This window comes from Sinohyriopsis cumingii, chromosome 13 (genome assembly GCF_028554795.1).
Source record: "Sinohyriopsis cumingii isolate HCF-2022 chromosome 13, ASM2855479v2, whole genome shotgun sequence".
Taxonomy (NCBI): domain Eukaryota; kingdom Metazoa; phylum Mollusca; class Bivalvia; order Unionida; family Unionidae; genus Sinohyriopsis; species Sinohyriopsis cumingii.
The window spans coordinates 62,892,948-62,907,924 of record NC_142973.1 but is presented as its reverse complement, the minus strand read 5'-3'; the positions used below and the strand labels follow the sequence as shown (position 1 = coordinate 62,907,924).

At 35.1% G+C, this 14,977-nt stretch overlaps 1 protein-coding gene across 1 annotated transcript in view; it reads right to left on the bottom strand.

The window, feature by feature from the left end:
- Positions 1-583: 583 nt before the first annotated feature.
- The window catches only part of LOC149785706 (ER degradation-enhancing alpha-mannosidase-like protein 2), a 57,748-nt gene continuing 43,354 nt past the window's right edge, over positions 584-14,977 (bottom strand). Inside the window, exons 7-10 of the mRNA XM_089979572.1 lie at positions 10,959-11,083; positions 6,686-6,830; positions 2,803-2,924; positions 584-1,784 (exon numbers count right to left, since the gene is read on the bottom strand). Coding sequence (XP_089835698.1) covers positions 663-1,784; positions 2,803-2,924; positions 6,686-6,830; positions 10,959-11,083 — 1,514 coding nt within the window. The 3' untranslated portion in view covers positions 584-662. The remainder of the gene's footprint in view (positions 1,785-2,802; positions 2,925-6,685; positions 6,831-10,958; positions 11,084-14,977) is intronic.

The window sequence follows — 14,977 nt, the reverse complement described above, 5'->3', positions numbered from 1 at the left end:
CAAATTGATAAATTTCAGAAGCCAAGCGTTGTACACACTATTTCTCGTATGTTATATATATCATATTATTTTAGAATTCATACACGATCACTTCTCCAAAATCACTTAAAGAACCTGGACAAATTGTTAAGTTCCGATTGTTTATTATTAAAAGTCATACGCGAATTTTTCCACCAAATTATAATAAACGTTTTACACACTATTTCTCGTACGTTAAACAAATATTTCCACGGTCCGATAAAAATACAAGTAAATGAATTTCAAATTTCAGGAACCATGCCACGATCATATTATTTTAAAAGTCACAACTAATCTCATGCCCAAAATGAAGTTAATTTCTTGTTTTGTTTTTTTTACTTTTCTCCAAATTTTTTTTCTCCATGTGTGAATGAATATACGAAATTTCGGGAGCCATGCTACGACCGCGTTATATCCGAATTCGCGTTATGGCGGGGCGCGTTATAGCGGGGTTCCACTGTATTGCTATAATCTCCATTTTCAGCATAGGCGGGTTGAATGGTTTCCTATCCCGAGTTTGCAGCCTCCTCAGAGTTCATGCATTTTCAATGAAAGTGATTCTGCATTAATAATTGATAAAAAACACTTTTATTCCAACTTGCTTAACATTATATACAAGATAAATAAACATGAGTTCAAATGATTTATTTGTGGCCTAGGAACATTTCTCCCATCACTGATAATTGCATATGGAATGGTTGAGCTGGACAGGTCATTAGTAGCGGATTTGGTATCTGAAATGTATCATAAAACATTAATTTGTCAACAAGCATTCGCACATTTGGGCTTGTGCTTTTAGGCTGTATTATATTTGGAGTAAATGATGACAAAAGTTTTAAAACACTATTTATACCAGGTTCAAACAATGTGTTTATAGCCTCTTCACTGGCTGAATCTTTTTGACTGCCATGAAACACTTCTGATGTCTGTATAGTGACACTTAGTGGGCTTTGCCTTTCTGAGTCATCTACATCATCAGCCTCTTCATCTTCATCATCTAATTCATTATCAACATCTTTCACTTTGTCATCAATGAATTCTGTCCTTTCTGGAATTGATAATGAACCATGAGGAATTGATTTGGAATCATCTTCAACATTGCTCTCTGAATCAACATGACTTGACTTTTCAGGTGCAGAAACTCCTTTGCTTTCCACTTCAAGATCTTCAGACTTCTTTGTAATATCAGTCTTAATTTCTTCCACACTCTTGAGCTCAATCTCAGCATTACTATCTATATCTATTTGTATATTACTATCTGCAATAGCGGTACTAATTTCTTTAACTAATTTTGAAATAGTTTCATTAAGTGTTATGTAAATACCATTCTCTACATTAGTATCCACTGTAGTGCCATATTCATCTATTTTTATATCTGCACCTGTTGTTCCTTTACCTGCATCCTGATTTTTTCTTGACTTGAGCCACCTAACTCCCTCCACAGTATCTGTGCGCTCAACAATGTCTAAAAGGGATAGAAGATCAAAATTATCATGAAAATCTTGCAACTCTGCATCCTCTTGCTTTTTCTGCGAACTACAACAGTGCAAGGAAGCCATGTCAATAGGATGAGCCTCGGTGTTAAAAACGTACCCACCAGCATCAATTATACACTCACCACTGGGGGTTTGAATCACAGTGCCACTACCACCATTACTGTGAATGAAGTTGTCTGGATCAAATAGAAGATAAAGATATTTGGTTGTTTCAGCTAAAAAGAAGCTTTCCATTCTGTTTTCCAGGCGATGAGTCCTGACATCTTTAACCTGTAAAAAAGTGTATACATCTGAATAAAATGGTTTTGTTTTAGAGTTTTACTGCACAGCAACACAAGTAGGTTATTTAGTGAAGAGCTAACAGGAGTAAAGTGCCTTGCCATTGGACACACCTGGTTAATAAACCTGGACTGATCAAATGGCAGGATTAAAACTCAAACCTTTCTGGTCATTAGTTATCATGCTAACCACTGAGCCACCACAGTTCCCACCTCCATTAAGCACCTTCTGTGACATGGGGGGGGGGGGCTCATTGGGCCAATTACACATCCTTGAGCTTGCAAGGGGTTGGAATATAAATGTGAAAATACAATATACAAAATTGAATTTAAACCTGTGATTGGCAGGAATACTTGGATAAAGCAGTATTTTATGAGTCATCTCCTTGATGCTGACCACTGTTGCTACATTTACACTCAAATGTATGGAGCTTTGACAATCCCATATTAACAGCCTGCACAGATTTAGTAGGCACCATATTTATTAGTTTTTATTTTTTCGAGGCAATATGTGCCAATTGCAACAAGTGGGATTTATGTGTAGTGCCATTCACTGCTTGTTTTCTTAAGTTCAGTGAATACTATAATGAAAGGAGTTTGTCACAGCATCGCAAGTTAAAATGTCTTGAAAACTGTTGCATCAAAGACATTCAAATCAGTTGAAAATGGGTAGGTAAAACAGGAAGCAAGTAATGTTGAAGAGATTTATGTACTGTCATATTTAAGATATTGAGTCTAGTATAGGGTTATTACAGAAAGTGCTAGAAAGATTACAGCCATGGTTAAACAAAAAAAATCCACCTAAACTACTAATTGCCGAAGTAACCCCTGAATGCAGACATGGAATTGTAAAGAACTAAGTCACTCAAGCTAGCTTTTAAGTTCTGAAAAGCACTGTATTATGAATTATTTGCAATTCCATAGTTGATGGAAAGAACATATAATTATATAAATGAAGATTTCATAATTAAATTACTTTGCATTGTTGATACTGGGGAAGTTTAACTAACCGTCGCATATCCACACTTGGTTTTTGTGCTGTGTTCAATAGACTCCAACATATCCACACCTATCTGTAGCAGATAAGGGTCCCTTGTAGCCTGGTACAAATACATTGCACCCTCAACCAACTCTGAAGATAAAAATTCAAAGATTTTATAATGCTCAGCCCTTGATAAAACAGCACAATAGTGATTTTGGAACGAAGCATTTGCAAAGTTATTTGCTATATAATTTGTAACTATGTTCACATAAACAACAATGAATTAATATAGAAACAAGCAATTCTCTGATGGCTATGGAGGATCAATTATTGGTAAAATGGTGCAACCTGATGGCTTCAGAGGGTTGATCTTTGATAATGGGCTGCTGGATACATTTAGCTGCACATGAAGATTCTTGGTCTAATGGGACTGCTAGATACAGATTGCTGCAAAAAGTCAATTCTTGGTGTACTTGGACTGCTGGACACAGAGGGTAATTCATGATATAATAGGCCTGCTGGATAATGAAGACTATGGAGGGTAATTCATGATATAATAGGCCTGCTGGATATGAAGTCTGTGGAGGATAATTCTTGGTATAATGGGCATGCTGGTTACTGATGTCTATGGAGGGTAATTCTTGGTATAATGGGGTTGATGGATACAGATGTCCACCAGAGGGTAATTCTTGGTATAATGAGGGCCTGCTCAATATAGATAGCTACAGAGGGTAAATTCATGGTATAATGGATCTGTTGGATACAGATGGCTGCAGAGGTAATTCTTGGTATGATGAGGCAGCTGGACAAGGTAGGCTGTCTGCTGGATACATATGTCTGCAGATGGTAATTGTTGGTGTAGTGGGGCTGCTGGATATAGATGGCTGTGGAGGGTATATTCTTGGGATAATGGGTCTGGTGGAAACATACAGAGTAATTCTTGGTATAATCATACCTGCCCTATTCTCATAAAGTATTGTAGGGTTTTTGACACACAAGAAGTGTGTCTGAGTTCAGGGGGCATTGTGCACGACACCCCAAAAGTGATGTCTAAATGAGAATAAGCTATCTTACCAGAAGTATTAAAATTTAGTTTAGCTAGGTTTTGCTTTCTTCAATGATGGCTCATTGTTTCCTGAATCACAACAGCATTTTGACAGTTTGCCTTACAATATGAATTACATTTAAACTCTATTCCAACTACCAAATAATCATGGTTTGTATTTTATATATGGAGCAAAATCAGACTTTAAAGAAATGTTGCCACCATTCATGAACTTGCCAAGAATTTCCAAGATAAGTCTGTTTCTTTGTTGGAACTTTTTGAGTATATCGTTGAGAAACACCAACATACCAAATATGGTAACAAAGTATTTTCTTCTGACTGAAGTAAAATACTTACAAGATACCTGTAACTGCAGTACAATATTCATTGCATGATTTTTGACCTTGAACCTAATATCACAGATTAAGATCAAATGAAAATGTCTCAGACAATGTCATGATGTATGCAAAAATGTTAGATTTGGTTGAATCAAAGTGGTTTCATTCAAGGTAATCTTCAGATATATCCAAAACTGGATTAAAAGGTTAAAAAAATCACTCATACTTGTAAGTGTTATCATGCTCTGTAATCAATATAACTAAAACCCTGAGTCAAGACCCTCAGCCTTAAAATCTATGTCTGGATGCTGACTACCAACTTGTACATTGGAATGCATGTGTGTGTGTGTGATTTGGATTTTTAACATAACTTTAATAATTTTTCAGTCTCATCATTACAATGTCTGCAGTGTGGCAGTTTATAGTGATGTCTAGCACTGGGGCATCATGTTGCAGCCATGTAGCATGATGTCCCACCCAGTCCCATTATCCTGACACCAGTCTGACCAGTCCCAACACTAACCTCTTAATGCTGACAGCCAAGCACATTGGAATGCAACTAAATTCAAATTGTTGGATGTATCAGGAGAATACATTTTCATTTAGGACCAACTAGACCTTGGGATGAACAAGTTTGTACAGTTTCATGACAATTCTCCCAGCAATTTAGGAGAAGCAGCAATAACAAACTTGTGCTAATGGACAATGGATGCCAGATAGATGAAGGGACATCACATAAGTTCTTGTGGTCTAAACCAGTGGAGTTAAAAATTGAGAATCCTCCATGCCAGAATGCTTCTTAACAAAGTTTGGTAGAAACTGCTGCAGTGGTTTTTGATATGAAGTTGAAAAAAGCAACTGTTGATAGATGCACAATGGGCAATGCACGACAGATACAAGGCCATGGCATAATCTCACTTAGCCTCATGGTCAGGTCACCTAACAAAGTATATGTATCCCCTAAAAATACACTTCATAATTTTCATAGCATGCAGAATAGCACATTGAAAAATTGACTTTAAGAAGAATAATTAAATTTCCAGTTGATTGAGATAGTACTGTTATAAAGTACAGTCTGTTTGTCTATCAAATACTTGTATTGTAAATGACTTCATATAGCCAGTGTTTCCCTTTACACACATTTGTGCATTAGGGACGCACGCTGGAGAAAATTGACACACACATTTTGTTGCTGTGCATTTTTTTAAATGCAAATGATTCACATCAATCGATCAGGATTTATTTTATATCCAATGCTTTGGATGAGGGATGGCATCGTGTATACTTAGAACATAGGCATAGCCTGGTTCCCTGCTTCATATGCTCCCTGCCTTGCACTCCGAATAGCAGAATGCAATGCAGGGAGCATTAGAAACAGGGAACCAGACAAGTATAGGCACTGTTATGATGGAGTAGCTTCCCCTAAGCTCTCACCTGATTTCTATCGAGCTCATCAAAATGTCGTCCAGATGTTTAAAGTCAATGTTTGTTGCACTAGAAAGTGATCACCAGATTAAAATGGCTTGGACTAAGAATCATTAGCAAAAAAGTGAAAGAAGCAGAACACAAAAGAGCAACTGTGGATCTAACTTTAATGAAAAATGGAGAAAATAATTCCCTTGACTGGATTACGGCACATCCATTAGGATTACCAGTGTGACTTTTGATTGTATGATTGCGAAGACTGCAAAAGTGAATAATCCTTTCATGACAGGGTTTAAGAATTTTAAAAAATCTGCCCTTGTTTGCCACAAGATATCTGGAGAACATATTATCACCCAAGACATTCTTTCACAACAAAGAAATCAGTAAACTTGCCGAGACAAATGCATTATTTGGATTACAAAGTCAGGGGGTAATTGCTGATTTTGTTGATTTTTAACTTGCTGCAATAAAAGAAAGCTCTTTAAGTTCAAGTGTAACTTATTAGAAAGAAGATTAATCATTAGCCTTTTTGATTTTTGGATAAAAGTGTTCTTGGATGAAGTACAATGAAACCAATGATAATACACATTTTATGACAGGCAGTAAATTAACTGCCATTTGGTTAAAAAGATTTCATTGGCTTTTTGTATTGGCTTATATGTAATGTGTTGGTCTATAACAATGCTACAAAAAGATTATAAGGAGACTGTTAAAAGTATGATTTTAAACTAAAAGAAAAATGAACTAATAAAATTATTCTTTGAATGGACTATGCATTTTTTTGTTAATTGTGCATGTTGGTTTATTTGCATTTTGAGAGAGAGAGAGAGAGAGAGAGTATGTTGTGCAAGTTGCAAAATTCTATTTCAAGCTGAAAAAGTGCAGTGAGATGAAAAAATTTTAGTACATTTTTTTACCCCATTTTTTATTTGACCCCAAGTTCTGATACCAAGTATTTTTATTTCACCCTTAATTTTACACCCCTGGGGGATACACTGTATTGCAGATATTGAAATTACCAACACCTTGAAACTTGAATGATATTACAAGGAATCAATTCTAAAATGCAGGGAAAATCTACTACCATTAATATTGCCTGTTACCTGGTCTAAGTGGATAGCCTTCCCTGCCCTGATAGGCTTCATTCTTCACAATGTTGTAAAACTCTGGAATAAAACCATACTGTTTCCATACCTGATGGAAGTTGTGAATGGTTTTCATCCCTTTATCTATATCACCCAGCAAAGCCTAAAAAACAATGAAAACAAATTCAGATATTTATTCACTTATTCACAGATGTTAATTTTCAAGATACTTTAAACTCTTGAAACTGTGATTCCTGTATTCTTTCATGTTTTTCTTCACAATATGTTAAATTTTATCTTTAAAGACCCAAGTAAGCCAGAGATCATTCACAGGACTGACATCTTACAACCAAACTGAAGAGCAGTTGTTCAAGAAATCTGGGTCATTAAGATGCTTTCCGAAGACATTTTTTCCAATGCTGTTGATTTCATAGCTATGAAAACAATTTTCAAGTTTTCTCTAACTTGTGTATCTTCATCCATATTTTTGATGGTAAATCAGCATTATTTGTGCTTTCTGTCCATGTTGGTAAAATTATGCTAAGTGATTCTTTTGCAGAAATCTGACAGGTTTCCCTGCCAGTCCTAAACCTATAGAAGGAGGAGGGTTGGGCATATGGGCTAGCAATCTCAACCTGTAAAAATCCCTTTGCATACAAAAAACAATAATGAAGGAAAACAAAACAAACCAGTGACAGGAGCAAAGCTGACCAGAAAATGGGGCTTTTTATGGATGGGACCAGAATCAACAATACATCTCCACCCTATCTCCTGACAACTAAGTCCTTGCATCTGAGTTGGATGCTGGAATATCCACACATATTACCAGATGGAAAAGCTTGCACATACTATCAGAGAAATGCACAATAACAACCTGTGCCTCCAGGGTCTGACAGAGATAAGAGAGACTGGAATTGGAAAGCACAGTTTAGCTACAGGAGACACAATTGTCTGGTCAGGAAGAAATAATGACAACAATCAAGGCAGAGTGGCACTTGTTGCCAAGAAAGAAAAGGTCAGCATCATTCATTAATGAAACCAATAAATGAGTGACTGCTGAATATAAGACCAAGCTAAAAGGTTGACAAGCTCCTTACAATGGTCAGATATGTTTCCAAGAAGAGGCAGAATAACCCACTGTATTATTGGTGAGATCATGATGATGGAGATCACTTGTGCACATGGGCAGAATGTCATCTTCAGCACTTTCCAGTCTTACCCTTTGATGGACAGTAGAGGCAGGCCAATGGAAACATGGTGATCAATCTGATTAAAATCAGATCTCCACTGTCCTACGTGAAGATCTAATAGCGACCACTTTGGGGTCATGTTCTGGTGATCTATGTTACTACCATAATCGCTAATTTTATCAGCCAATCAGATGAAGTTTTAAATCTTTGCGTTTATCAGACTGAGCAGTAAAGCCAAAGAGCATCAGTGTGCTGAATGATGTGTTTCACTCTCAAATTTCTGAAAGCTGTATTTCCATTCGCTAACTCAAAGGTCACCAGAACATGACCCCTAAGCAGTTGATCTCAGATCTTCACTCAAGACAGTGGAGATCTGAGTTTAACTAGATTTCATGCTGATGGACTGCAGGAAAAGATCTCCAAAGCAGCTCCCTCAAAATCACTTCAAGCACTACTCCATGCAGAAGGTGAGTGATTCTTTTATTGATGAAGTTATGTAAATGTTTTTCTATTTTTAGCAAAGGCAGCATTCTGAATGATGGATTGGCATCATTTCAATAAACGTGAAAGGTTTTCAAGCTAGGAATCTTTCTGTCAGAGTTGCTTAAATTCTGTTAAGTAACTTTCAAAATATGTTTTAACAGTTTTTATGTTCTTAGTAGCAGCAGCCATATTTCATTGCAGATTAGCATCATTTACAGAAACATAAAAGCCACTCAAACCAAATGCTTTTCTGTCAAATTTGGTCAAATTCTGTAAATTGGTTTTGTAGAAAAAGTCATTTAAAATATTTTTTTTGCTTTGATTTTAGTAATGGTGACCATATGGAGAACCATCACCTGTAAGATTTGAACCCCATAATTTCAAAATGTTTTCTGTCACATAAAATCTGGTCAGATTATACTGAGCAATTTCTGAGAAGTTGTTTATAGTATTTTCTATTTTTAGTAATGGTGGCCATATTTTCTAGCTGATTGGCATAATCTGTACAAACTTGAAAGACCTTTATGTCAGGATGATCTATGTAAAATATTTTTTTGGTGGGGGAAGAAGTAATCTTAAGATTTCTTTATCTATTTTTAGTAACAGCAGCTATATTTAATTAATTTATACAGAACTGAAAGCCGTTAAGGTCAGGATGCTTTCGATCTGAGCTAATTTTGAGAGTTGTTTAAAGGTGTTTCCATTTTTAGCAATGGTGGCCATATTGAGTAATAGTTTGACATCCACTGAACAAATCTGAAATGCCTTGATGGCAGAACTCTCCCTGAAAAATTGTGTAGTTACATTCTTTTCCCCAGAAAAAGATGTAAACAGCAAGTGTGGACAGATGATAATACATGATGCATGGCAGATGGTCCATATGATAAGCTTTCTTGGCATAATGTTTTGGCATGCTAACAAATAGACCATTCTGAAGCAAAAGTTCCTCGGGTTAATATGTTTAACCATCTACATTTAATACAATACATCCTGTATGTTTATGGCCTTCGAAAACTTCAGATTAAAAACTAAAACATTATTAATAATACCACTTCTAAATGAAAATGTACATTCCCTATTGCAGGCAAGACAAATAGATTTATATGTGCAATATACCCCAATGGCTTAAAGCCTTGTGATCATTTAAGTGAAAAAGAGAGAAAAAACACAAGGAAGGACATAGCTGAAGGAAAAGTTATGAAAACTTGGTTTAAGAGAGAGGGAGAGAAACTGAAAGGAACAGTGATATTATTCAATATAGTGCAGAAAACCCCATGTCCAACACATCTGTCAGTTGAGAATTGTGTCCATTTAAACATAAATTCTTTAAATCTTTTGGGTTTATACTGAAAGGAAATAGTACTGAGAAGAGGACCAACCACACAAGTAGGGAAAACAGTTATAAAGACAGTATTACAAATTACACCAATATGTACTATCTTGCAGTTCATTTACTGATTTATTCCTCTGTAAAACAAGCAGGAAGGATGACAATAAATAAAGGGATTGAAAACTGAAAGGAGTGAAAAATATAACCAATATTCAATATAGTGCATATAATAATATTTGATACATTATCTCCACGTGGAGAATTGTGCCAATGTACATATAAGACTCTTTATTTTGGTTAGAGATTGAAAGGAAAATAAGAACCAATGAGATATGGACCAAACACACGTGTAGCAAAAACTGTTATAAAAAGAGCTGAAAACTCTTCCAATAATATAAACCCATGAAGTTTTAACACTTCTTTTTTATCTGTGAAAGAATCTGAAAATGCAGTCTTTTATTAGCTTTATTCCTTACATATTTAATTATTCATTTCATGGGTATCAATTTTTGTGTTTTTGCAAAAAACTATATTTTCATCTGAACTTCAATTCATGCATCTGAACTACATGTTCCGCTGTCATAAAATAAATGAAAACTGGTACCCTACCAAAAATACAGTGCTCTTTTGATTATCTGCTAAGTTTGTACATGACAAAAGTGGGTGATTGAGGAAGGTGGATAATCAAGATTCCTCTGCTAGACAGATAGATAGACACAAGTAAATTAAAACAGTGAATCATTAAAAAATGATGCACTGATGAATGAAATGAATTTTAATAAAATTCAGCTTTTCACATATTTACAGATAATTATAAAACAATTTTACTAAAGCTTACATTGGCATTCTGTTAGTTAATCTCAACTGCATTCATTGTGACCTTTGTTACTAGCATTAATCAGGCACAGCCTTGAGGGCAGTCAGCCAAGACTGTGATTGCAATAAGCACTTAGACATGCACTATTGGTTTCTCAAGATAGGTTGAAACTAAGTTCATAGGACACATATGCTAATCATCTTTACTGGAGGAGGTCAATAATTGATATTACTAACTGAAGCATTCTAACTGATGAACACAGTGGATGTTTGAGGTCTGTGATCATTACTTATATATTGTCTGTACATTGATTATGGTTGGTGGATGATGGGGGTGGTGAATGAATATGAAAATTAAAGAGCAAATCAATTTATACATTTAAATTTATTGCTTGTAACTGAGGGTTGCACGAAACTGGGGGGGGAGGAGACAAGAAATCAGGGGAGCAGTGCAGTGAATTCACAGTATTACCTGTATACCTGGATAGTATGCATCCAGAGATGTAAACACAGGAAGAGTAATACTGCCTTTAGACATATGAGCCCACATGTACCAGTCATCACGCTTCAGATACTTTTCCACCGCAGTCTCATAAGCTGCAAATTAGGAGTGAAAACTTACATGAATTAAACGTACTGAAATAAAGTCCCTTTTTTTCACACACAGAAAGCATAAAAATCCTTATCAGTTTTATGAACATGGCAAATATATTTTCTTCCAACTTTGTTTTATGTACCAGAGTTGTGATTAAAAGAACGGAGGCACATAAATGATATTTGTGTTTTCTTGGAGTACCTATTTTTATGGATTTCATGATTAATACAAACCATGAATTAAATTCAATGAACACTGCTCATTATGTGGGAACAAAATGATCCCAATGACAGGAACTGACACCCCCCTCTTTTTTTTGGACAAAATAACAAAAACTAATAAATTAATTTGCAGTATTCAAAGTGATTTACAGTTATTTACATGTCTGCACTGGAATTCACCTCAAGCCTCCTGCCTAATTTCCACTTCACTACTCATATTTCATTATCCCTACACATTAGAATCAAGGATATTGTGATGCCCTCAATTTGCCTATCCATCTGTAATTCTATCACCACCTAAACAGCAGGGGGAAATTTATCAAACTTGGTTGATAAGTTGCTGATATGTACAATTTATCATAAGGTGTAATTGTTGGCCTCTTCCCCTGGTGTCCCCAAGGTGAATACAAAAAATGCAATGACAATGATATTTAAAAGAATTTTTGGACCAAACTTGATACATGCAGTTATAGCATGATACACATACAACAACAATAACAATAATAATAATAATAATAATAACAAGTACAAAAGGTAGCTCAATTAATCAACCTTGAGGCCTTTTGTTATCTACAATATATACAGTATATATATCACAATATGACAACGATTTAGCTAAACACAAAAGAATTGAGTTACTCTGAAAATCAAACAAAGTTTCAAGCTTGTAATACACAAGCATCATAGAGCACATAAACACGAATGAGTATCATATTATACTGAAAAAATTATCTGTTAAAAAAGCTCTATAAGCAGAGAAAGAACAAGGTAATTTTATTATTCAGATTTGTTCCAGTCTCTTAAGATTTAATTCATTTAAAGCACTGATTACAAAAACAAGAAATGCCAGGAGCATGCATTATTTCACTGGTAATAATTTTCCATACCAGTGGCTTGTATACTGAAAGCTTTTTTTAAAAACAATTCCTTCTTTAACTCTGGTATAATGAAATCTTTACTTTTAACTGACTTAAATTTTGAGAACCATCAGCATCTCTTGTGGAGAAAGATATTGCAAAGTTAGACAAGAATGGTGTTTTACTGGACACTTTATAAATAAATTTGGCCTTTCTGAAGAATATTTTATCATATATTGGTAAAATTGTATATAGCTAATTGAATCCTGAAAATTGTGTATAACTAATCTAGATTTAATAGTATGCTCTTTTTTTGAATCTTAAAAGTTTTATGCTCAAATTAGATTCACTACCCCAAATTACATACCAGTAACAATAGTCAAAATGTGGCTACAACTTTTACAAAAGATGATCATATACTAAAGGAATGAATGTTCCCATTTTCTTAAGTTGCCAAAGATAGCAATTAACCTTTCTTAAACATATGCAATGTTATTTACAAATACACCATGAATTTTATCATGACAGGTCATATTAAGGTTAAACTTGTAAACTTGGAGTATGTCACTATCTAGCCTTGCTCATTTGTGTTTTGTTGATCTAACAAGATAACTGGGTTGGATTTCAGATTTATAACAAAACACTTTTGATGGTGATACAAATACAATGTTTAATGATGAATGACTTGAATGAGAAAAGAATTATGATTAATACATGCGTGTATAAGACCCAAATACTGGGCAAATAAACATAATCTGCATGAACCTAATGATGCAACAAATGAAAATACAAATAAATGACTTTACACAGTACAAGAACAAGGGTGAATGATTCACTAATTTCACACGACGAAAAAACTGAGGAGTTTACTCAAATAGTAAAAATGAATTCATTCAAATAGTGAAAAATGAGGTATTTTACTCAAATAGTAAAAAGATGAAAACAAAGGGACATATCATACAAAATATCTTTACAATCCCAAAACACTGGGTATTACAAACCCCAAAATTAGCCTATGTCTAAAAGATCACATGTATGGAGTTACACACTGTCACCAGCACACTTGGCAACCAGCCAAACTGGTCAATCAAGCAGTCACTATTCCAGGTAGTCACCGACCACCATTCAATTCCTTGGTCAATCAAGCAATCAGCGCCCACCAATTGGTCAGCAATGCCCAATCACCTGCTACTCGACAAGCAACACTGTTCACTCAGCTCTAAAGCTGCTATGGTTCAGCTTTACAGCTGCTATGGTCAACTTCTATGGTTAACTCTACAGCTGGTACCACATCAACTCTGATCAGCTCAATAGCTCAAGATGTGCAATCCTTTAAGTAGACTGCTCACTGACAAGACATTCTGTAATGTGATGATTTTAGTCTTACAGTGAGACATTTATACACAGACGATGCAGCCATACATCCTCTGTGTGCTGGAAGTATTCAGTTTTTCCCATCAAAGCATTTCGCACATGTGGCACAGGATAAATCGAACTCACTGTTTTTAAATATTGTTTAATATACATAAATCACATTCAGGTATCGTTGTACAGAAAAAATGAAACCCAAGTACATGTATTTAATAAATAACAGGATTTATACAATGCTGTGACAGTTGAAACCAGTAATGTACTCCTTGCTCCATACTTCCAGACCTGTTTAGAGCATTCTATTAAGTTATTTTCAAGTTCAGTTTGGTTTTACTTGATTCTGATAGTGTAGTGTCATCTATATTAAGGTCAGTGGAAGAAAATGAATTTCCTATCTTAACTCATTAACCCCTGGAGGTTTTTGTCGTTTTCACCTGAAATGCGAGTAGGAAACACATTTTGGAGGCTATTTCTGAATACATTCTAATACATCAACTTCCAAGAGATTTCCTGTTAACCTAATGCCTAATTGTGTTAGAAACATCATTTTTTGTTGGCTATTTTGCTCGCGGATGAGCTGAATGGTAAAGTTGAGTTCTTTTTTGTTTAACGGACCCATCATTTTCGTATTGAGACCATTCTTTATTCCAAATGCCCATCTTATCCTACTTTTTGCAATGGTTCACCTGTCTGTGTGCAGTTCAGACTGGTCTGCCTTAGAGATCTGAGGCCAAAAGTCTAAAATCTGGACACAAAATTGAATTCCAACCATGTCCGAATTTTGGGTGAAAAAAAAAATCAAGTCCAAAAAGTTAAGTTTTTCCCTCTGTATTTTGTAGTGCAACTAGAATGTTCAGATTATTTGGTATCATTGTAGAACTACATCTGTCTACCTTTCTATAATACCACCCACTTTAGTGTATCATACATGACCTTGACACTTCAAAGCTCGGCAGTAGGCTATTACTTCCTGACATGTAAACGTGGCACCAGGGGTTAATGAGTTAAGGGGTAAGTTGTTAATAAAGAGAATGAATAACAGAGTGCGAAGGATAAAGCCTAAGTATGTGTTATTCCACAATTAATATTTTTACTTTCAGCAAGGTGGCCGTTTAAGAGATACTTTTTTGCACTCTATCAGTTAAGTAAGAACTAAACCAGTTTATGTTTTCTTTACATCAATAGATTTTCAATTTTTCAAGCAAAATTTCATGGTCTGCAAGATCAAAAACTGTACAAAAATCAACCATAACAGTGCCAACCATTTATCCTTTATCTAATGCTTGTAGCCATTTATCAATCATACCTGTAGAAATGAGTGCAGTTTCACGAGTGATAATGTCGAATAGCTAGACTAATTAACATAAATAAGATTATAAGTGTCAGAATAGTTGCTGAATGAATCATATACATGTTCTTTTCTTGGAAAGACAAGGAAGGATAGAGA